This window comes from Channa argus, chromosome 7 (assembly GCF_033026475.1).
Source record: "Channa argus isolate prfri chromosome 7, Channa argus male v1.0, whole genome shotgun sequence".
NCBI classification, from domain to species: Eukaryota; Metazoa; Chordata; class Actinopteri; order Anabantiformes; family Channidae; genus Channa; species Channa argus.
In genome coordinates, this window is record NC_090203.1 from 162501 (window position 1) to 181672 (window position 19172).

The 19172-nt window shown below is 42.2% G+C and overlaps 3 protein-coding genes across 7 annotated transcripts in view; 2 read left to right on the forward strand and 1 right to left on the reverse strand.

The window, feature by feature from the left end:
• iqgap3 (IQ motif containing GTPase activating protein 3) overlaps positions 1-3530 on the reverse strand; it is a 27296-nt gene extending 23766 nt beyond the window's left edge. For all 3 annotated transcript variants that reach the window (XM_067509090.1, XM_067509089.1, XM_067509088.1), the window contains exons 1-6: positions 3308-3530; positions 2961-3048; positions 2389-2545; positions 2144-2221; positions 1988-2064; positions 1110-1177 (exon numbers count right to left, since the gene is read on the reverse strand). In XM_067509090.1, the coding sequence (XP_067365191.1) occupies positions 1110-1177; positions 1988-2064; positions 2144-2221; positions 2389-2545; positions 2961-3048; positions 3308-3353 (514 nt within the window). In that variant the 5' untranslated portion in view covers positions 3354-3530. The remainder of the gene's footprint in view (positions 1-1109; positions 1178-1987; positions 2065-2143; positions 2222-2388; positions 2546-2960; positions 3049-3307) is intronic.
• A 606-nt stretch (positions 3531-4136) lies between these two features.
• On the forward strand, positions 4137-9779 carry LOC137130166 (tetratricopeptide repeat protein 24). The gene is given in 14 exon segments (XM_067509975.1): positions 4137-4147; positions 5003-5234; positions 5563-5856; positions 6222-6456; positions 6563-6769; positions 6855-6983; positions 7323-7444; positions 7539-7619; positions 7705-7775; positions 7844-7914; positions 8062-8146; positions 8266-8330; positions 9287-9326; positions 9409-9779. Coding segments are annotated over 14 exon segments (1746 nt in total). The 3' UTR covers positions 9512-9779.
• Positions 9780-10133: 354 nt separating this feature from the next.
• On the forward strand, positions 10134-19165 carry LOC137129805 (gonadotropin-releasing hormone II receptor-like). Of its 3 annotated transcripts, none has more exons than XM_067509102.1 (5): positions 10134-10274; positions 12022-12568; positions 13601-13802; positions 13969-14348; positions 15086-19165. In XM_067509102.1, exons 2-5 carry the CDS (start codon positions 12023-12025, stop codon positions 15116-15118), a joined length of 1161 nt encoding a protein of 386 aa, XP_067365203.1. In that variant the 5' UTR covers positions 10134-10274; position 12022; the 3' UTR covers positions 15119-19165. The 3 variants fall into 3 exon arrangements, with proteins under 3 accessions (XP_067365203.1, XP_067365205.1, XP_067365204.1); XM_067509104.1 differs by having other exon boundaries at positions 15179-19165; XM_067509103.1 differs by having other exon boundaries at positions 13972-14348.
• The last annotated feature ends 7 nt before the right edge of the window (positions 19166-19172 follow it).

The following is a 19172-nucleotide window of genomic DNA, read 5'->3' on the forward strand; positions in this document are numbered from 1 at the left end:
CCAAAGGTAGAGTCAAGCTCCTCTTAAATCAAGCTCCTCTCCTGTGGAACCAGCTCTCAGTTCAGATTCGGGAAGCAGACACCCTCTCTACTTTTAAGTCTAGGTTTAAAACCTTCCTCTTTGATAAAGCTTATAGTTAGTTACAGTCATGCTGCCATAGAGTTAGACTGCTGGGGGGCATTAACATTTAAATGTAGTCATTTAGCAGACACTTTTATCCAAAGCCACTTACACGTGAGGTACAAGGCAAGAAAACAATTCTAAGTCAAGGAGAAAAACATCAAAGCAAAGTCCTATCAGAAAAGTGTTTACAATTCATGAGATCTAATTGTAAGAAAGAACAGGAAGAATTTTTTTGTTTGTTTGTTTTTTTTTTAAATAAAGTTAAAGAACCCATCCCCCAATGCACTGAGCTCCTTTTCTCCTCTTGTCCCTCTCTCCTCTCACCACACAATTGTCACCACTGTATGATCTTAATTGTGTGTTTTTTCCCGTAGTTGTCTTTGTCCTTCTCTGTTTCCCTCTCTCTGTCCCTTTCTGCAGGTATCCCAAGCTTTGGAGCTGTGTGTTTTCCAGTGTGCAGCCACTGGTCCTACCAACCTGCCAGATGTTTTGTTGTTGCACTTTTCTTTTCTGTCTTTACTTTCCACTCACCCCAACCGGTCAAGGCAGATTGCCGCCCACCCTGACCCTGATTCTGCTGGAGGTTTCTATCGTTAAAGGGAGTTTTTCCTCTCCACTGTTGCCTAAGGCTTGTTCAAGGGGTATATTGTTGGTTCTCTCCATACATCTTTATGGACTTGACCTTATTCTGTAAAGTACCTTGAGATGACTTAGTTGTGAATTATTATATAAATAAAGTTGAATTGAATTGAAATTAAATTGCATTGAATTATAGAAAAAACAAAAGGGTTACTGTGAATGTTTGACCTCCTTGAGAAACTTTCTTCAAAGAACATAGAGAATAGAATGAAGCCTGTGCAGGACTCAGATTCTGATCCAGGTGTTTGTACTGTGGACCAGTACAGGGATGAGATCCAGATGGAGACTGAAGAGAAAACTCACCTGGTGCTGACCTGACAACAGCAGAAGACACCTGAGGGATTTACCTGTGAACTTGACTTTCCCATAGAGGTCATGGATCTGTGGAGCCAAACCCAGTCTGTACAGGTACAGGCTGCAGCAAAAGAAAGACATTTTACACTTAGGAGACAAGTGGGCAAAAGCCTGACCCACAAAGTGGGTCCAACTGATTCTGGTTCTCCTGTTATTGTCTGGTTTTTACTGAGTCTACCTCCAGTGGTCTTGGATAATAACTGGCACCATGTAGCTGGTTATAAGCGGGTTCAATAAAACCATCAATTTAAAATTTAGTCTAAGTTTGATACGGTGAAACAATGAAACCTGCAAAGAAATTTGGTTGTAGCACAAAAAATAATTTTCACTGTGTAAAGTGTAAACAATATGATATAAGAAGAGGCTGTTGTTTTCTTGAAATAATTATTAAAGAAAAAATATTTTAGTCCCACTAAAATTTAAAATAAATAACTGTCTTACAGATGAGAAGTTTTTCTCATTTGTGTGATGATAAAGATAGATGTGAAGTGTAGAGGACAAAGCCAATCATTGTTGATGACTATGGGACAAATTCTGAATTTCTGTGATAGAATAGATGTACAATAATCATTGTCGTTGGGAGTAACATTTTCTTTGAGCAGTTAAACTACTGGGTTAACCATCAAGTCACGCGATGAAACACTGTTTTATTTCATGATCCTGGAGGAACAATGCGTCAATGTTAACAGTGATCTGATTGGTCAGTGTTAGGGCTGTTGATTCTTCAATGTTAAGCTGCAACATCTGTTACCACTGTGATCTCACCCAACCTAAAGAGATCAGCATTGTGATCCCAGAAAATCTGAGTTAAACTTAGAGTTAGCTGGATAACCACTGATCTCAGGTGATCAGAGGTGACCAGGGGAGCTACCTGAGTGCATGGATGCAGTAGACAGCACGAGGCATGTTCTTCTTGTCATACACATCTGTGGTTTCTGGGTGAAAGATCTGAAAACAACATGTGATTAATATAGTGATAAGATGAATAATCTGATCAATAGTGTGATGCATTGGTGTGTTCACTGACTGTTGGCAGTCCCAGTGCTGTCAGCGCTTTCCTCCAGTGGTTGATGTTGTCAGTGTGACGGAACTCAAGACCAACAGCCTGCAAATGAGTAAAAACAATTAAAAAACAATTATTGGTTATTTATGGAACCATACACATCTAAATATTGATTAATGATAAATCCATTGTAAAACATTGTGTGCTGATATCATACAGTACAGTGGGTACTGGAATGTGTATTGCATTGTTGAGTGAGGTCATGTGACCTGGTATCGCTGCTGCTCAGGGTCGTATATCTTCTTCAGGGGGACGACATCAGGAGCAAATCGATGACCGAGTTTAGCAAGGATGACGCCATTCCTCAGCACCTCCTCCATCTCAGTGGGGGCAGGAAGCTCCTTCTTCAGACATGCCTCCATCCACCTGGACAGGTAAAAAGCAAACCGCAGTTTTTTTTGTTTGTTTGTTTTGTTTTTTTACAGTCCTCCATCACTGATCGTCATGACTTTAAAACCTTAAAATGCACTTCTTGTCATCAGTCTGGAGAAGCGGTTTTTAACCAAGGTCAGGCTGATTTAAAACAGTTTTTACCTAGTTTTATCAATATTATTGTTAGTATTAACCAGTCATCATCTAACAAAGACAATGTCACATTATTTTTATTATGCATTTATATGCTTCTCTTCACTCAATAGTTTTATCAAAAGGCAGAAAACTATTCTTTCTCCTTTGAGATTTTAAAAAGAAAAAAAAGATGAAAATGAGGAAACATGAGAATAATCAGCTAAATGATTGATAGTGAAAATTGCTTAGGGGGAAGACAGTTAGCATTACTGACCTCTTGGCCTCCTCCAACCTGCACAAGTACTGATAAGCCACGTTCTGGATCCTCTGTTCATCCATCTGCTCTGCAGTCAGACGCTCATCTACACAACAGTACATGCCATGCACACATGTGAAAAGTTAAATATATTCATGGACAAAGAAAATAAAGCGTAGTCTAGGGTAGGCTTACTAAGGTTACTATCGTCAACTACTTCCTCCACATCTGAAAGTTTTTACAACCTGAAGCAAAACAACCAAATTAATGATAGATTAAGCAGCAATAGAAAACCCATTAACACATATTTGTGAGCATGAATTTACACGTGTCAGTTATAAGAATACAGTTAAATTTTTACTCACAGCGGTTCTCTCCCGATAAATCTGCCATATTAGACGTTAAATCCATGTATCCGTCTGCAGCAGGTTGAATAATCCTTTAGTTATCTTATCAATGACTACAACGTTTTTTCAATCTATAAATTTTTACTTCAGACTCTAAAAACACAAAAACAAACTTCAATTTGAATCCCATCGAAACATTCCGCTACTCTCGACAGTTTCCTGTCTGAGGTTTGAAAGATCGCGCCGCTTTCTGATTGGCCAGCCCACCAGGTCCTTAACCCATTGGCTGGAATATTCTCGCGTTGGATTGTGGTATATGTCGTTTCTTAAGGACTAGGTCAAATACCTATTTGTTTAATAAAAACACGTTAGATATTACATTACATTTACCTGCCTAAATAATAATTATATAATATAATAGCATAACAATTTTCTGTCGTGGTCGCTAGTGAGAAATATTTCTCTGCAACTGACGCCGAGTCAGAACGTGCCGCGGAATATTCCGTTTTTAAAGATTTCTTTATTATCACAGTAATTTGGTGACGGTTGTTGGTTTTTAACAATAGTAAAAAGCAAAAACTAACGGTAAGAAGTTATTTCGGCGTATTTTGTATTGTAACATTTAAACACAAATTGGCTGAGACCGCGCAGCCCCACAGCATTAAAATAACCCAGTGTGAGCACTAAGGCAGTCGTTTTCAGTTTCCTTCATTGTCCTGATGGTTCACTGATCGTTATCCGTTTGCCTAATGGAACATAGCAAACATTTATTGACGATACATGATTCCTAACATTTCAATATGTAAACGAATCTATGCTAAAAACTAGGGTAATTTGAAAGCCCACGATGTCGTCTATGTGTGCACAGAGCTCTGATAAGAAATGTATTTGTTTCATTAGACACAGATGGACATTAGCCAAATCAAATAGTTCAAGTACAAGATACAACGGATATAAATATATAATAAATGCAGGAGAAACGCGGTAATTCGGTGTTACTATAGCAACCGAGCCAAACATCCTACATCATCAAGTGGAGGTGGTAGCTAGCTGCTTCTCCAACCACTTCAACTCCAAACGATGCTAATTTGATTAAATATCTGATTATTGTGAACTGGTGGACATTTAGGAGCTTGACATGGCGGATCACCTTCACCTGGAAAGTGCAAGTGTTTGCATTACCTGTTAGCTGCAGTTTAGCATCGTGTAGCATCAGTAACAGTGGTGGGAGAAGTAGTCCGATATATATATATATTAATTCTACCTGAGTATATTTGCATATATTATTAAAAACTGCGAAGGTATTAGCATTGAAAGATAGTTGAAGTACTAAAAGAAAGCAGACTATTATTGACTATTGACTATTATGACTATTATTATAGGTGAAATTTAAATATTTCTTTTTCTTTTTCAGTAAAATAGCAAATTAGCAGATGTACTCGTTACTCGTTACTGTTTACTGTTTTATTGTCACAGGTGTCCTTTATTGAGTGATATGCACATTAACACAACATGAATTTTACTGTTGTAGTAATTGTTGAAGGACAGGTAAAATACCGTCTGACAGACTGTACTAATTCAAAGGGTATCTAGTAACTGCTATCTAGTAACTTTATATTGATCAGCTTTTATTTTAAATTAGACATTTAACTAATAAATTGACCAAACAACCAAAAAACTAATCAGCTAAAACGTGTGTGTCTTTGTCTTCAGACTCTGTCCAGGTAAGTCTTGCACTTGCAGATACGACATGGCATCTGACACTTCCCATCCAGGTGAGGCGGAGGTGAACGTGAGGAGGTGGAGGCAGCGGGAGGTGAGGAGGAGGAAGATCTCAGCAGTAGACATTGAGGAATTAACATCTGCAGGTCATCGGGCTCTGAAGGACGGACGCATTAAAGATGCTCTGAGCTGCTTTAAAGACGCTTTAAAGACTGCAGAAGAGGTGAGAGCGATCAGGGTTAAAGGCCAGAATCTGGTGAGACAGTGGGGTGGACAGAGGTCGACTGGTTTCTGCTTAACATTAACAGTAAGCACCAGGATGTTTCAGTAACTTCAGAAACTACAGAACCAGCAGTAATATTTGTGTTAGTAGTAGAAGAAGTAGTATTTGTAGTGATAGTATTGGTAACGGTTGCGTTATATCATTAGTAATACCAGCTGTATTAGATGTGATACATAAATTGAAATTACTTATACTAAATAACTGCACGACTCATGAAAATGTTGTTGTAGTATGAAACACTTTTCCCGTCATACTCTGCTCTCTTTAGCTGCAGGACTCCAGGGTCTTTCGAGCTTGTTCCTTTAACCTGGGAGCAGCCTATGTAGAGGCAGGACACCCCCAAAAGGGCCTAAACTTTCTGCAGCAGGCTGAGCTGGGTCCAAAGGCTGACCGGATCCCAGACATCCAGTTCAACCTGGCTTTGGCCCACAGTGCACTGGGGCAGAGTCAAGTGGCAACTGCCCACTTCCTGCAGGCTGCTAACCTGTATAGGTCGCAGGGAGCCGGAAGAAGTGAAGGAGATGCCTGCATGGAGATGGGCCACTGCTATGGCAGAACCCGGGTCAGAATCAGAACCAGATTCATAACAATGTGACAGTCAGGAAAAAACATTGTTAAATCAGATTTTAGTTGAAAAGCAAAAGTTTTCCGCGCAAGGATCCCACGATGGTGGAACGAGCTACCAAACTCTGTACACTCAGCGAACTCACTCCCAGTATTCAAAAAACAGCTGAAAACAAAACTCTTCGGCATCTTCCTTTGCACTTAAATCTCTTCTTTCTGGTCTTTTTCGCACTTGCATCTCGTGAAATGTAAACATTGTTTTTATAGGACTTTGCTTTGATGTTTTCTCTTTGCTTGCCTTGTACATCCCTTGTTAGTCACTTTGGATAAAAGAGTCTGCTAAATGACTAAATGTAAATGTAGTTAAAAGTGTGACAAGTTTGTGATGTGTTGCAGGAATGGGCTCTGGCAGTCCATGGTTTTCTGCGGGCAGCAGAGACTTACAAAGTGGCATCTATGTTGGATTCTGCAGCCACTGCCCTGAAAGAGGCAGGAAGTCACATGGTCCAGTCAGATCAGTTCAGCCATGATGACATTGTGAACGTGCTGACTGAGTGTCTTAGTTTGACTGACAGCATCAAAGACCCCTGGACTCTAGGTAATCAACTTCATTAAACACATTGTGTGAGTTCTAATTAAATAATGGAAAATTAATTAGTTTATTAATTGACGGATTAACCTGTCTCCTCTCTACTGTGGTACAGGTAACTTGTACCAGTCAGTGGGCACTTCTTTCTGTCAGCTCAGATGTTTCAAGGAGGCGGTACAGTGTTTCCAGGCGGCTCTGGGACCCACAGCTCAGTGGCCCCCTCTGCTGGCCAAAGTGCTTCACAACCTGGGTGCTGCTCTTAACTCTATGGGCCGGTTCACAAACGCTATGGGCTACCACCACCTGGCTGCTGGCATCTATGGTTAGACTGTACACATGTCAGTCACCTGTCACTCACCTGTACAACTAATCACTGTGTGTGTGTGTGTCTCTCTCTCTGTGTGTAGGCTCTCTGGGTTACCGTGGTGACCAAGCTCGGTGTTTCAGTAACCTGGCTTTTGCCTACAGCCAGCTTGATGATGAAGAGGAAGCAGCAGAGAGCTTCATCCATGCCCTTCAGGGATTCAGAGATACAGGTTATATTAGTAACTTTTTCACTGGTGTGTAAAATTGTAAGACAAAAGGTGAAGTAAGTTAATTTTTTAATTTAATTTTACCCAATAAAGCTGGTAGAGTGAGTAAGTTTATTAGCACTGAACAGCCAAAGTTTCCGGAACCACACAAACAAAAGGAAAGGGCTATGTCAGGAGAGAGAAAGATGATTGCTCGAGATGTTTAAAGCAGAAACACTGAAATATTCAACAGGAAAAAACTGTCAGTTTAAGTTTTATTTTCTCAGTCATTCACACACCTGCTCCGTGCACCTGTCTGTCTGCAGTTTTTTTACTTGTCTGTCTGTAACTGTATGTCTATAGAGGACCACCTGGCTCAGGTACAGGTGTGTGAATCATTAGCCGAGTGTTACCTGAAGCAGCGGAAACAGCAGAAAGCTGTTGAACTCTATAAAGAGGCTCTGAGTGCTCTGTCTCACTGCAAGGTAACACCAGTACACTTGTAACACACCTGTTCACACTTGTAACTCACCTTTTCACAGTTTACTGTCTCGTAACAGGTTCACATTTTGTGTTTAGGATAGACCCACCAGACTTTGGGATCGTCTGGTGGATGGTCTGACAGGAGCTCTGCAGCAGGGTCTGACTGTTAGTCTGCAGGTTAGATCATATAACCACAGCACCACCCAGAACTCCAACCATTTACAACACTTTCTTCACTAATCTCTAATTATTTTTATTGCAGAGGTCACGTACACTCACGCAATGCCCTCCCAGGTCAAATCCTCGCAGCTCACCTGTCAGACAGCCCATCAGGTAACTGTAATCCAATTATTTCTATTCACCCACAATCTTCAGCTCTAACATTAACATGTTCTTTAAAGGAAGTCTGACACCACCCAGAGTCCAGGCAGTGTGTCCAACCACCAACCAGAGCAGAGGGGGGAGGGGCCTGGTGAGTCTTAAATGTTTATTATTATTGTTGTTGTTGTTGTTGTTATTTTTGTTTCATATACATTTTGATTGTTTCAAATACCGCTTACAAAAAAAGAAACAAGCTGGGTTAATGTAATAACAATGTGTTGTTCTTGGGTCGGATTAGCAGGGCAGGAAGCCACAGGTAGACAGGAAGTGCGTGGAGCCAGTGACAGAGCTGAACATAAGAGTGTAGCACCTGGATTGCACAGGTAACATAGGTTTGGTTCTGTAACCTCACCTAGTTCTCACTTGGGCCCTGAGCCACAGGTTCAGAGGCTCCCCTGTAACAAACAGTTGTTAACGTAAATATTTGTGTCTCTGTTTCCAGTTTTTACCAGTCAGACCAGTTTGACCAGGTGCAGCACAGTGAGTTACTGGCTCCAAATACACCTGGTAAACACCTGGGGCCTGTTCTTCGTACATAACAGATACAAGGTCAACTGGATGTTTCAGTCCTGGACCAGGTTATCTGGTTATGTTGTCTATGTATTCAGACTAACTTTAGAATGGGATTAGAAAAGATGGATTCTATCATCTGTGATAACTGCACACTCTTATGGGTGTTGACTAGACCACATATATTGACGCTAAAAACCATGATCAGCAGGTTTCCCATTGGTTACATGTTAATGACGAAAGACTCTTATCAGACTTTTATCTAAAGCACTCACACACACATTCACACACCAATAACGGCAACTGCCATGTAGGATGCTCAGCGGGAGCAACCTGGGTTCAGTGTCTTGCCCAAGGACACATTAACACATAGCTTTCTGGACTTTTTGGTCCAACTCAGTTCAAATCTGAGAAGTTATCTTGTTTTCACTGACTCAACCTAAGACCAAACCTGCTCCTGAACCAACAAGTCTGGGATCATGTTAACTCATCCACAAAATTATCTGGCTAACCTGTTAATCCACATACGAAAAACAGGTCCTTGGACATATCAGCTGATGATTCGCATATATCCTTGAGTTAGTGTCAAAAGACAGAACCCATTAGAACTCAACTCAAACTAAAAATAAGTTTTAAAAAATAAATGTATAAACTCAAATTAAAATAAAAACTGAACTCACTATAAAGACTAAAATAGTTTTGTCTCAAAACTAACTAGAACTAAATACAAATAACTTTAAAAAGTTTAATATAAACCAAAATGTCTGCAATAGATGAAACGGATTTAAAGAAACTAAACAAAATAATAATTTAAACCGTTAAAAAGTTAAAACTAACTATAACGTCACAGAACCACATCAGCAGAACAGTTATAATAATATTTAGGAACAATAAAAGCTTTTTCACTCACTATGACATAAAATGTAGGTGACAATGTACCTGTGTGTTCTCAGGTGAGCTGTGGTCAGACACGAAGAACCCTCCTGCTGAAAGGTAATTTACACCTGTCAATCAAACCACAAGAAACTTTAATCATAACAACTTTAAAGAGTCATTGTTGGTGATTTTCTTTCAGTGAAACCTCATTGGCAGAAGCACTGCCTACAGGTACAGGTGACATCATTGAGATGCCGACCCCCATGTCCAGTAGGAGGTCTCAGTTCTGTTCTTTGATGTAGACCAAGAGAGTCCACATCAGTCTGCATCCTGACTCACCTGCAGCTGATGATCAGTCCTGGATTGGGATCATAAAGACAGTGGTTTCCATGGAAACACCATGTGATTGTAGCCTAAGGTTCAGATTGGACTGTTCCTTTACTGTTGGTTCTAGATGCTTTTAATCATGATCCTCATCAGCAGGTACAGTTGGTTTTCAGAGATCTGAAACATGTATGTTGTATCACAGTGAGAATTGTACTACCTTGGTTTGACATGTTGCTGTGAAGAAGGACAAACAAAACCTGAATGGTTCTGTTGCTGAAATAAAAGACTTCTGAGGAACAGGACAGGTGGACGTGGCAGTTCAGATAAATAAAGAGAGCAGTGGTGTATAAAACCTTTTACAGAAGACGGTCGATTGATTATTGGTTAATGTGATGTTTCTGCTTCAGGCTGTGGAGCTGAGGTTTGACTGAAACTGAACCTGGTTTTCCACGCACAAACACACACACACACACACACACACACACACACACACACACACACACACACACACACACACACACACAGTAGTCCAAACCAGAAGCTCCTCCTCCTTGGCTGCAGTCTATTCCCAGTTCTCAGTTCCATTAAAGACTGGATCCTGAGTTGATCTGGGTCGGGAAAGGTTCTGTGGCATCTTCAGGTCCTGTGAGTGTTCCATTGGAGTGAAGGCAGAAAATGATGAGAGGAAGATGAGAACAGAAAACCTAAGCAGAGAATCGATCCAGAGCCTCTGAGCAGGTACAAAACTAACACTTTCACAATAAATTCATCTTCTGACAGGTTCTGATTTTAACACAAAACTTGGTGAATGTTAAAATTACTTTAGTTTGATTTTGAGTTTTCAGTAAAGTAACTACTAGTTCTGTAGTATTTCCATTTTCTGCTCTTACAGCTGCAGTTTGTAAATTTTCTCCAAATTATTTCCCTTTAGTAGGAAGAATCAGTGACTGCAGTAAACTGATTTAACCCATTTTAATGGGATTTAATAGATTTTCCAGACTGAGTCCTTTCTGGTACTCCTGTCTGTAAAGATTCTCGGATAAAACATTGGCAGATTTTATTTTTAAAACCAGATCAATTATTGAACAGGACTGAGATTCATTTTATTCATATATAGTTATAGAGAACAGGAAGTGAGCATTGGTTCTAATGGTTCCAACATTAGTTCATAATAGAAAAACCTTTACATTTAATACTGTTGCCTCAACAGTACAAATGTGGTTCTGCAGAGAGAGGTGGTGGTTACCAAGGTGACATAATCAACACACACACATCCTGGTTCCAAAAATACCTGCAGACTCTGAGCTGTAACCCAACCTGTGTTGGCTTGACAAAGAGCACAGGAAAACTCGCTTTTTTGTAAAATGACTTCACGTCCTGTTTGTGTCAGCTGCACCTGTTATTGGCCAGCTGAGCCCAGGTTAGATAGGTGGAGCATGACATGCAAATGTGCAACCCAGACCAACAGGAGCAGAACAAATGTCCAGAGGGAAAGTACATAAAGAGGTGAAGGATGCTGCATCACTCTGGGACACAACAACACGGTCCTGTCTCACTGAGGAGCCTGAGATGCGTGGATTGTTAGCGTATCATAACTGACATTCTCAGATTGCATCAGAACTTCAAAGGAACAGAAAATATAAATATTTAACTGCAGTACTTGCGTAAATCTACTTAGTTATTCTCCCTCACTGTAAACAGGGAGCCACCCTGCTCTGTCTGATCATTACAGAATTAATTCATCGGTTGTTCATTCACCAAGAGTTGTCCTCATCTCCAAAAACTTACCACACACAGAGAGACATCACTAACACACACACATTAACATCACAAGCATAAAGTGATGTCTCAGACAGTAAGGAAACCTCACAGAGTTTCTCCTGCTCAAATTGGTCGATCAACATAAACCTGCCTGCCATAAGTCCACAACAGTTCAAACTGTCCTGGTCCTTGCCTGCCAGTTACCATGGTAAACCCCACCCCCACCCGCAGGTATTCTACAGACTTTTATCTCTCCACATACACACAGACGTCCACCACCACAATATGAGCTGATGGACAGTCAGTAGAGAGATAAACAAGAGACCAATCAAAGCTCAGCACACGCTGCAGATTCTCTCACAGTGTGTGTGTGTGTGTGATGTTACAGCAGAGGATCACAGGAAAAATCTGAGCACAGAACAAGAAGACAAACATTCTGATAAAAATCTTTGACCTTTTTCTTCTTTCCTCACACCAAAAAACTGGACAATAATCCAGCAGCTCTGAGCTGTGACAGGATGCCAACAGATTTAAGTCACCACTGGTTCACAAGAAAGCAGGTTTTAAACATGATACATCCACACACCTGATGTTTCGTAATGATTTTGTTTCGAAAGACAGTAAACTGTTTAAGGTTCAAGAGAATCTTCACATTTCCTGTCAAACCAGTTTACAAAAAAATAAAGTCTGTTGATCCACCTTGATTCTCATCTTTCTTCTGCAGAATGACAGGTAACTGGTCCATCCTGACGGTGACAGTGTCATCACTGGCGCCACCCACCAACTCGGTGGTCTTGCCCCCTCTCAACTCCTCCCAGTACCCCTCCCTCTCCGACTGGAAGGCTCCCAGTTTCACCCGGGCCGCTCAGTTCCGTGTTGGTGCCACTTTGGTCCTCTTCCTGTTCGCGGCCTGCAGTAATCTCGCCCTTCTGATCAGCGTGTGGTGGGGGCGTGGCCGGCAGCTGGCATCTCACTTGCGGCCGCTGATGCTAAGCCTGGCGTCAGCTGACTTGATGATGACGTTTGTGGTGATGCCACTGGATGCTGTGTGGAACGTGACAGTGCAGTGGCACGGAGGGGACACACTCTGCAAGCTGCTCTGCTTCCTGAAGCTTTTTGCCATGCATGCCTCCGCCTTCATTCTCGTTGTCATCAGCCTTGACCGACAACACGCCATCCTCCACCCACTGGACGCGCTTAGCGCACACTGCAGGAATCGCCGCATGCTGCTGCTGGCCTGGAGCCTCAGCCTGCTGCTTGCATCACCCCAGGTAACACCTACACAGCTAAAGGCTAAATAGTCTGGCAAAGTCACCCCACAGTTGTACAAATGGCATTAACACAGGTAACAGTGGTCAGTGGTAAGAGTAAAGTTATTTGGTTTGGTTTCCCTTTAAAGCATCATCAAGACCACGAAGTTAAACTGGCTTCATCCTACACAAGCTGAACATCAGTGGATCAGTTTGTGGTACTTTGTACATTGTATACTTGATACTGTACTTAACTGCAGTACCTGAGTCAATGTATGTAGGTGGTGTTTACTGGTGATGTGTTATCTGCTAGTTGGTCACAGAGTTACACTCATCCCCAACATATTATGATAAACTAAAGGGCAGCTGTAAGTTCAGCTCTTCATCACATCATCATCATTACATGTTCCTGCTGTTTCCTGTGATTCAGGGGAAAGTTCTCCTTTTGGCAACTCTTGTGGGTAAAACCCTGAACAATAAATCCCGGCAGGAATGTTGCGCTCTGATGGAGAGATTAGACCTCCTGCTGCTAGCTCAGGCAAACAGCTGCCCTTGGTTTCTATAAGGAATGCTACCAACGCTGAAAAAGAGACATTAGTTTCACTGAGCTTAGTCAGACTTATGTGGGTTAAGTTCTGCTCATAAAACACTTATAAAGCACTTTACAACATTTTTTCTCACACACACACAACACACACACACACAGATGATGCCAGCTGACATTCACGTGGCTGCTTACCTGGCCTGGACAACTGTCTTACCAACTGAGCTACAGCCACACCCTGTTAAGACAGGAAGTCTGTTACAGCTGATCTCCCTTTTGTTATTTAAATGTTTATTCTGCTGAAAAAAGTCCACTTCCTGAAGAGAGGAAAACATCAGGTGTGTATTAAGTCATGAGGAGGCTCGAACCTTCCTCACAGGACGCAAACGTACTTACTCATCATGTTTCCACCTGGTTTTAATCAGCTCATCTTCTTCACTGCACACAGCAGCAGGGCAACGTGTTATTTTTAACCACAGATAACTTTTCACCTGTATCTTGTCTTGCAGCTCTTCATCTTCCACACCATCAGCGTGGAGCCTGTCAACTTCATTCAGTGTGCAACGCATGGCAGCTTCAGCCGCCGGTGGCAGGAAACACTGTACAACATGTTCCACTTTACCACGCTGTACATCATCCCCCTGCTGGTGATGAGCTGTTGCTACAGCCGTATCCTGCTGCATATCCACCAGCAGCACCTGCAAGACAAAGGTAACACCTTTTATACAGCTGTACACCTCTAGCCACAGGAAACTTTATTTTGATTAAATTCAATACAAGTAAATTTCATACGCACTGAAAATACAAAATCTAGAACAGTTTACACCTGTACAGCACATGTACATGATATCACTGACATGGCCCCTCCGTCTCTTAGCAGGTGAGTCCTACCTGCGTCGCAGCGGCACTGACATCATACCAAAGGCTCGAATAAAGACTCTGAAGATGACGGTGGTCATTGTTCTATCCTTTGTGGTGTGCTGGACTCCATACTACCTGCTGGGGATCTGGTACTGGTTCCATCCTGACATGCTGCGTGTCACACCTGAGTACGTGCACCATGCACTCTTCGTGTTCGGGAACTTAAACACCTGCTGTGACCCTGTCATCTATGGCTTCTACACGCCATCTTTCAGAGCTGACCTTGCTGCCTGCTGCCGTCGGATGACCATTGAAACCTCACCACAATCCCAGGACCGTCTGTCGGCCCAACAGGGACCTACCAGTGGGGAGTCAGATCCTGCCACAAACAACCAGGTGTGAGACTGAAACCAACCATTTACAGTGCCTTTCAAAAGTATTCATACCGGTTGAAATTTTGTCTTGTTACAACAAATGTAAATGTATCTTATTGGGATTTTACGTGATAGACCAACACAAAGTGGTACATATTTTGTGAAGTAAAAAGAAAGTGATAAATTGTTTTCTTTGTAAAATAGCTCAAGCTCAGTCAGATTGGATGGAGAGTTTCTGTGAAGAGCAATTTTCAAGTCTTTCCACAGATTATCAATTGGATTTAGGTCTGACTGGGTCACATGAATAAACACATGAATATGCTTTGATCTAAATTGTTGTACCTCTGGCTGTATATTTAGGGTTGTCAGCCACACATAGCGTTTTGCATTTAGGCCAAAAAGTTAAATTGTTTTAAGGAGGCTGAATACAAATGCACGCCACACTGTTCATATAAATATTTGTAAAACATTTGAAAACCATTTATCATTTTCCTTTCACTTCACAATTATGTTCCACTTTGTTGTTGGTCTATCACATAAAATCCCAATAAAATAAATTTACATTTGTGGTTGTAACCTGACAAAATTTTGAAAAATTTCAACGGGTATGAATACTTTTCCAAGGCATTGTAGAGGACAGAGATAATAAACCCTAAGTGGATCAGGAAGTCTGCCCCCGACTGGCTGCAATTTTAATAGGACAATAATGTCTATTTTTTAATTTATTTTTTGTCCTTTCCACTTATCCCATGAGTTTAGGTTCAACACAGCAGATCATTGTCTGCATATTGATTTGGCAAAGTTTTAACTTTGGATGCCCTTTGTGATGCAACCCTACCCAATTTCTACCAGGATTTATGACCTGCACTGCACAGCTGGGGATGGGAATGGGCTGTTGGGGATTCAGTGTCTTGTCCAGAGACACTTCGACATATAGCCAGGACTGGGGATTGAACCAATGAGTCTGTGGACTACTGCCTTACCAACTGAGCGATAGAAACACAATAAAATCATTGACCTTCTTCTTCTTTTCCTTTCAGCTGTTCCCTTTCAGGGGTCGCCACAGCGAATCATGTGCCTCCATCTAACTCTATCTTCTGCATCCTCTTCTCTCACATCACCTAACTTCATGTCCTCCCTCAGTACATCCATAAATCTCCTCTTTGTACTTCCTCTAGACCTCCTGCCTGGCAGCTCCAACCTCAGCGTCCTTCTACCGATATATTCACAATGTTTTCTCTGAACATGTCCAAACCACCTCAATCTGGCCTCTCTGACTTTATCTCCAAAACATCTAACATGAGCTGTCCCTCTGATGTACTCATTCCTGATCCTTTCCATCCTCGTCACTCCCAAAGAGAACCTCAACATCTTAAGCTCTGCTACCTCCAGCTCTGCCTCCTGTGTTTTCTTCAGTGCCACTGTCTCTAAGCCGAACAACATCGCTGGTCTCACCACCGTCTTGAACACCTTTCCTTTCATTCTCGCTGATACTCTTTTATCACACAACACACCTGACACTTTTCTCCATCCATTCCAACCTGCCTGCACTCGCCTCTTCACCTCTTTTCCACACTCACCGTTGCTCTGAACCGTTGACCCTAAGTACTTAAAGTCCTGCACCTTCTTCACCTCTGCTCCCTTTAACCTCACCGTTCCACCTGGGTCCCTCTCATTGACACACATGTATTCTGTCTTGCTGCGGCTAAGCTTCATTCCTTTATTTTCCAGAGCAGACCTCTACCTCTCTAGATTTTCCTCCACCTGCTCCCTGCTCTCACTACAAATCACAATGTCATCTGCAAACATCATAGTCCATGGAGATTCTTGTCTAACCTCATCTGTCAGTCTGTCCATCACCAGAGCAAACAAGAAGGGGCTCAGAGCCGATCCTTGATGCAGACCTACCTCCACCTTGAACTCCTCTGTCACACCTACAGCACACCTCACCAGTGTCTTACAGCTCTCATACATGTCCTGCACAACTCTAACATTCTTCTCTGCCACTCCAGACGTCCTCATACAATACCACAGCTCCTCTCTCGGCACCCTGTCATACGCTTTTTCTAAATCTACGAAGACACAATGCAACTCCCTATGACCCTCTCTGTACTTCTCCATCAGCATCCTCAAAGCAAATACTGCATCTGTTGTACTCTTTCTAGGCATGAAACCATATTGCTGCTCACAAATGTTCACCTCTGCCCTTAGCCGAGCTTCCACTACTCTTTCCCACAACTTCATTGTGTGGCTCATCAGCTTTATTCCTCTGTAGTTGCTATAGCTCTGCACATCTCCCTTGTTCTTAAAAATTGGTACCAGTACACTTCTCCTCCAGTCCTCTGGCATCCTCTCACTCTCCAAGATCTTGTTAAACAAACTAGTCAGAAACTCTACTGCCACCTCTCCTAGACACTTCCATACCTCCACAGGTATGTCATCAGGACCAACTGCCTTTCCACTCTTCATCCTCTTCAATGTCCTCCTCACTTCACTCTTACTAATCTTTGCTACTTCATGCTCCACACCAGTCACCTCTTCTACTCTTCGTTCCCTTTCATTTTCCTCGTTCATCAACTCTTCACAGTACTCCTTCCATCTTCCCATCACACTCCTGGCACCTGTCAATACATTTCCATCCTTATCTTTAATCACACTAACCTGCTGCACATCCTTCCCATCTCTATCTCTTTGTCTGGCCAACCTGTACAAATCCACCTCTCCCTCTTTAGTGTCCAACCTAACATACAAGTTCTAATATGCTCTTTGTTTGGCCTTTCCACCTCTATCTTCACCTTACGCTGCATCTCCCTGTACACCTGTCTACTCTCTTCAGTCCTCTCAGTGTCCCACTTCTTCTTAGCTATCCTCTTTCTCTGTATACACTCCTGAACTTCCTCGTTCCACCACCAAGTCTCCTTGTCCGCTTTCCTCTGGAAGATGACACACCAAGTACCCTCCTACCTGTCTCCCTGATCAAATTAGCTGTAGTAGTCCAGTCATCTGGAAGCACCTCCAAACCACCCAGATTCTGTCTTAGCTCCTCCCTGAAAACTACACAACATTCTTCCTTTTTCAACTTCCACCACTTCGTCCTCTGCTCTGCCTTAGTCCTCTTCATCTTCCTCATCACCAGCATCATTTTACACACCACCATCCTGTGTTGTCTGGCTACACTCTCCCCTACCAATGCTTTACAGTCACTGATCTCTTTCAGATTACAGCGTCTACACAAGATGTAGTCTACCTGAGTGCTTCAACCTCCGCTCTTGTACGTCACCCTATGTTCCTGCCTCTTCTGAAAGAAAGTGTTTACTACAGCCATTTCCATCCTCTTTGCAAAGTCAACCAGCATCTGACCTTCTGCATTCCTGTCCTGAAGACCAAACCTGCCCATAACAGTCTCATCACCTCTGTTCCCTTCACCTACATGCCCATTGAAATCTGCACCAATGACCACTCTCTCACCTCTGGGGATGCTCTGTATCACTTCATCTAACTCACTCCAGAATTTCTCCTTCTCTTCTAACTCACATCCTACCTGTGGAGCATAACCACTCATAACATTGAACATCACCCCTTCAACTTCCAGCTTCAGACTCATCAACCTGTCTGATACTCTTTTCACCTCTAGAACATTCCTCACAAAATCCTCTTTCATTATAACTCCTACTCCATTTCTCTTCCTATCTGACCCATGGTAGAACAACTTGAGCCCTGCTCCTAAGCTTCTAGCCTTGCTACCTTTCCACCTGGTCTCCTGGACACACAGTATGTCCACCTGCCTTCTCTGCATCATGTCGATCAACTCCCTAGCCTTCCCTGTCATAGTACCAACATTCAAAGTCCCTAGTGTCAGTCCTACATTCTTAGCTTTCCTCTTCTCTCTCTGCCTACGAACACACCTTCCTCCACTTCTTCTTCGTCTTCGACCAACAGTAGTCCAATTTCCACCAGTACGCTGTAGGTCAACAGCACCGGTTGCGGTCGTTGTTAACCCGGGCCCCGACCGATCCGGTATGGAAGTCTTTGACACGATTCGCATGTTTGATTTGGCATGTGTTTTATGTCGGATGCCCTTCCTGCCACAACCCTCTGCATTTATCCAGACTTGGGACTGGCACAAGAAGACACTGGCTTGTGCCCCCTTGCGGTTGCATTAATAAAATCATTGACCATTTAAATGTTTTTTTTCAATTGTTTTAAAGATAAAGAATTTATTATTGGTTAATCATTCATACATTTACAGTTTGACTGTGGTCTTTTTCATCATCGTCGTCATCAAATTAGTTTTCCTGCTTTAAATGTTGAGATGATGATGTGCTGGTTCTGAGGTCCTCAAGTGGTTTTATTCATTCTATCTGTGACACAAAGCTTTAACCTTCTTTAGTTCAATGGGAAGTCACGAGTCATTGTTCAGTTGAACAGTTCAGTTGACCGAAAACTAATAAGTTGTTGAACTGTGTCTTAAAGTAAGTAAAATTAATTAGATACTGATGAGACTGTTCGGATCATCTTTAGCATTCAGACCCTTTCCCTGGACAGGTATCATTAAAAGACAACGACTGACACTCAGTCACCAGGTCTGATCGTGGAGGGTGAGCAATTACCTGTGACTTCTCAAACACACATCACATAGACTCTAATCCAGGTGTTAAATTGGTAAAACAAAGTCTAGAATGATCTGAAGCTGTAAATCTGTGAGTGAGCACTAATAGAAATTAGGGTTGCGACTTAAAGACAGGAGTGATGAGTCAGTGTGCAGCACCCGGTCCCCAGACATTATCTATGCAGGTATCAATGGGTCTCGTTATTGTGCAGCATCCTAAACAAAAAGTGTCTGAAA

Bases quoted from the DNA above. Each gene is read 5' to 3' on its own strand.
- LOC137129805 (XM_067509102.1), top strand. From the start codon at position 12,023: ATGACAGGTAACTGGTCCATCCTGACGGTGACAGTGTCATCACTGGCG. The intron at 12,569-13,600 runs GTAACACCTACA...CTTGTCTTGCAG, and splicing joins TGCTGCTTGCATCACCCCAG to CTCTTCATCTTCCACACCAT. The intron at 14,349-15,085 runs GTGTGAGACTGA...CCATGAGTTTAG, and splicing joins ATCCTGCCACAAACAACCAG to GTTCAACACAGCAGATCATT.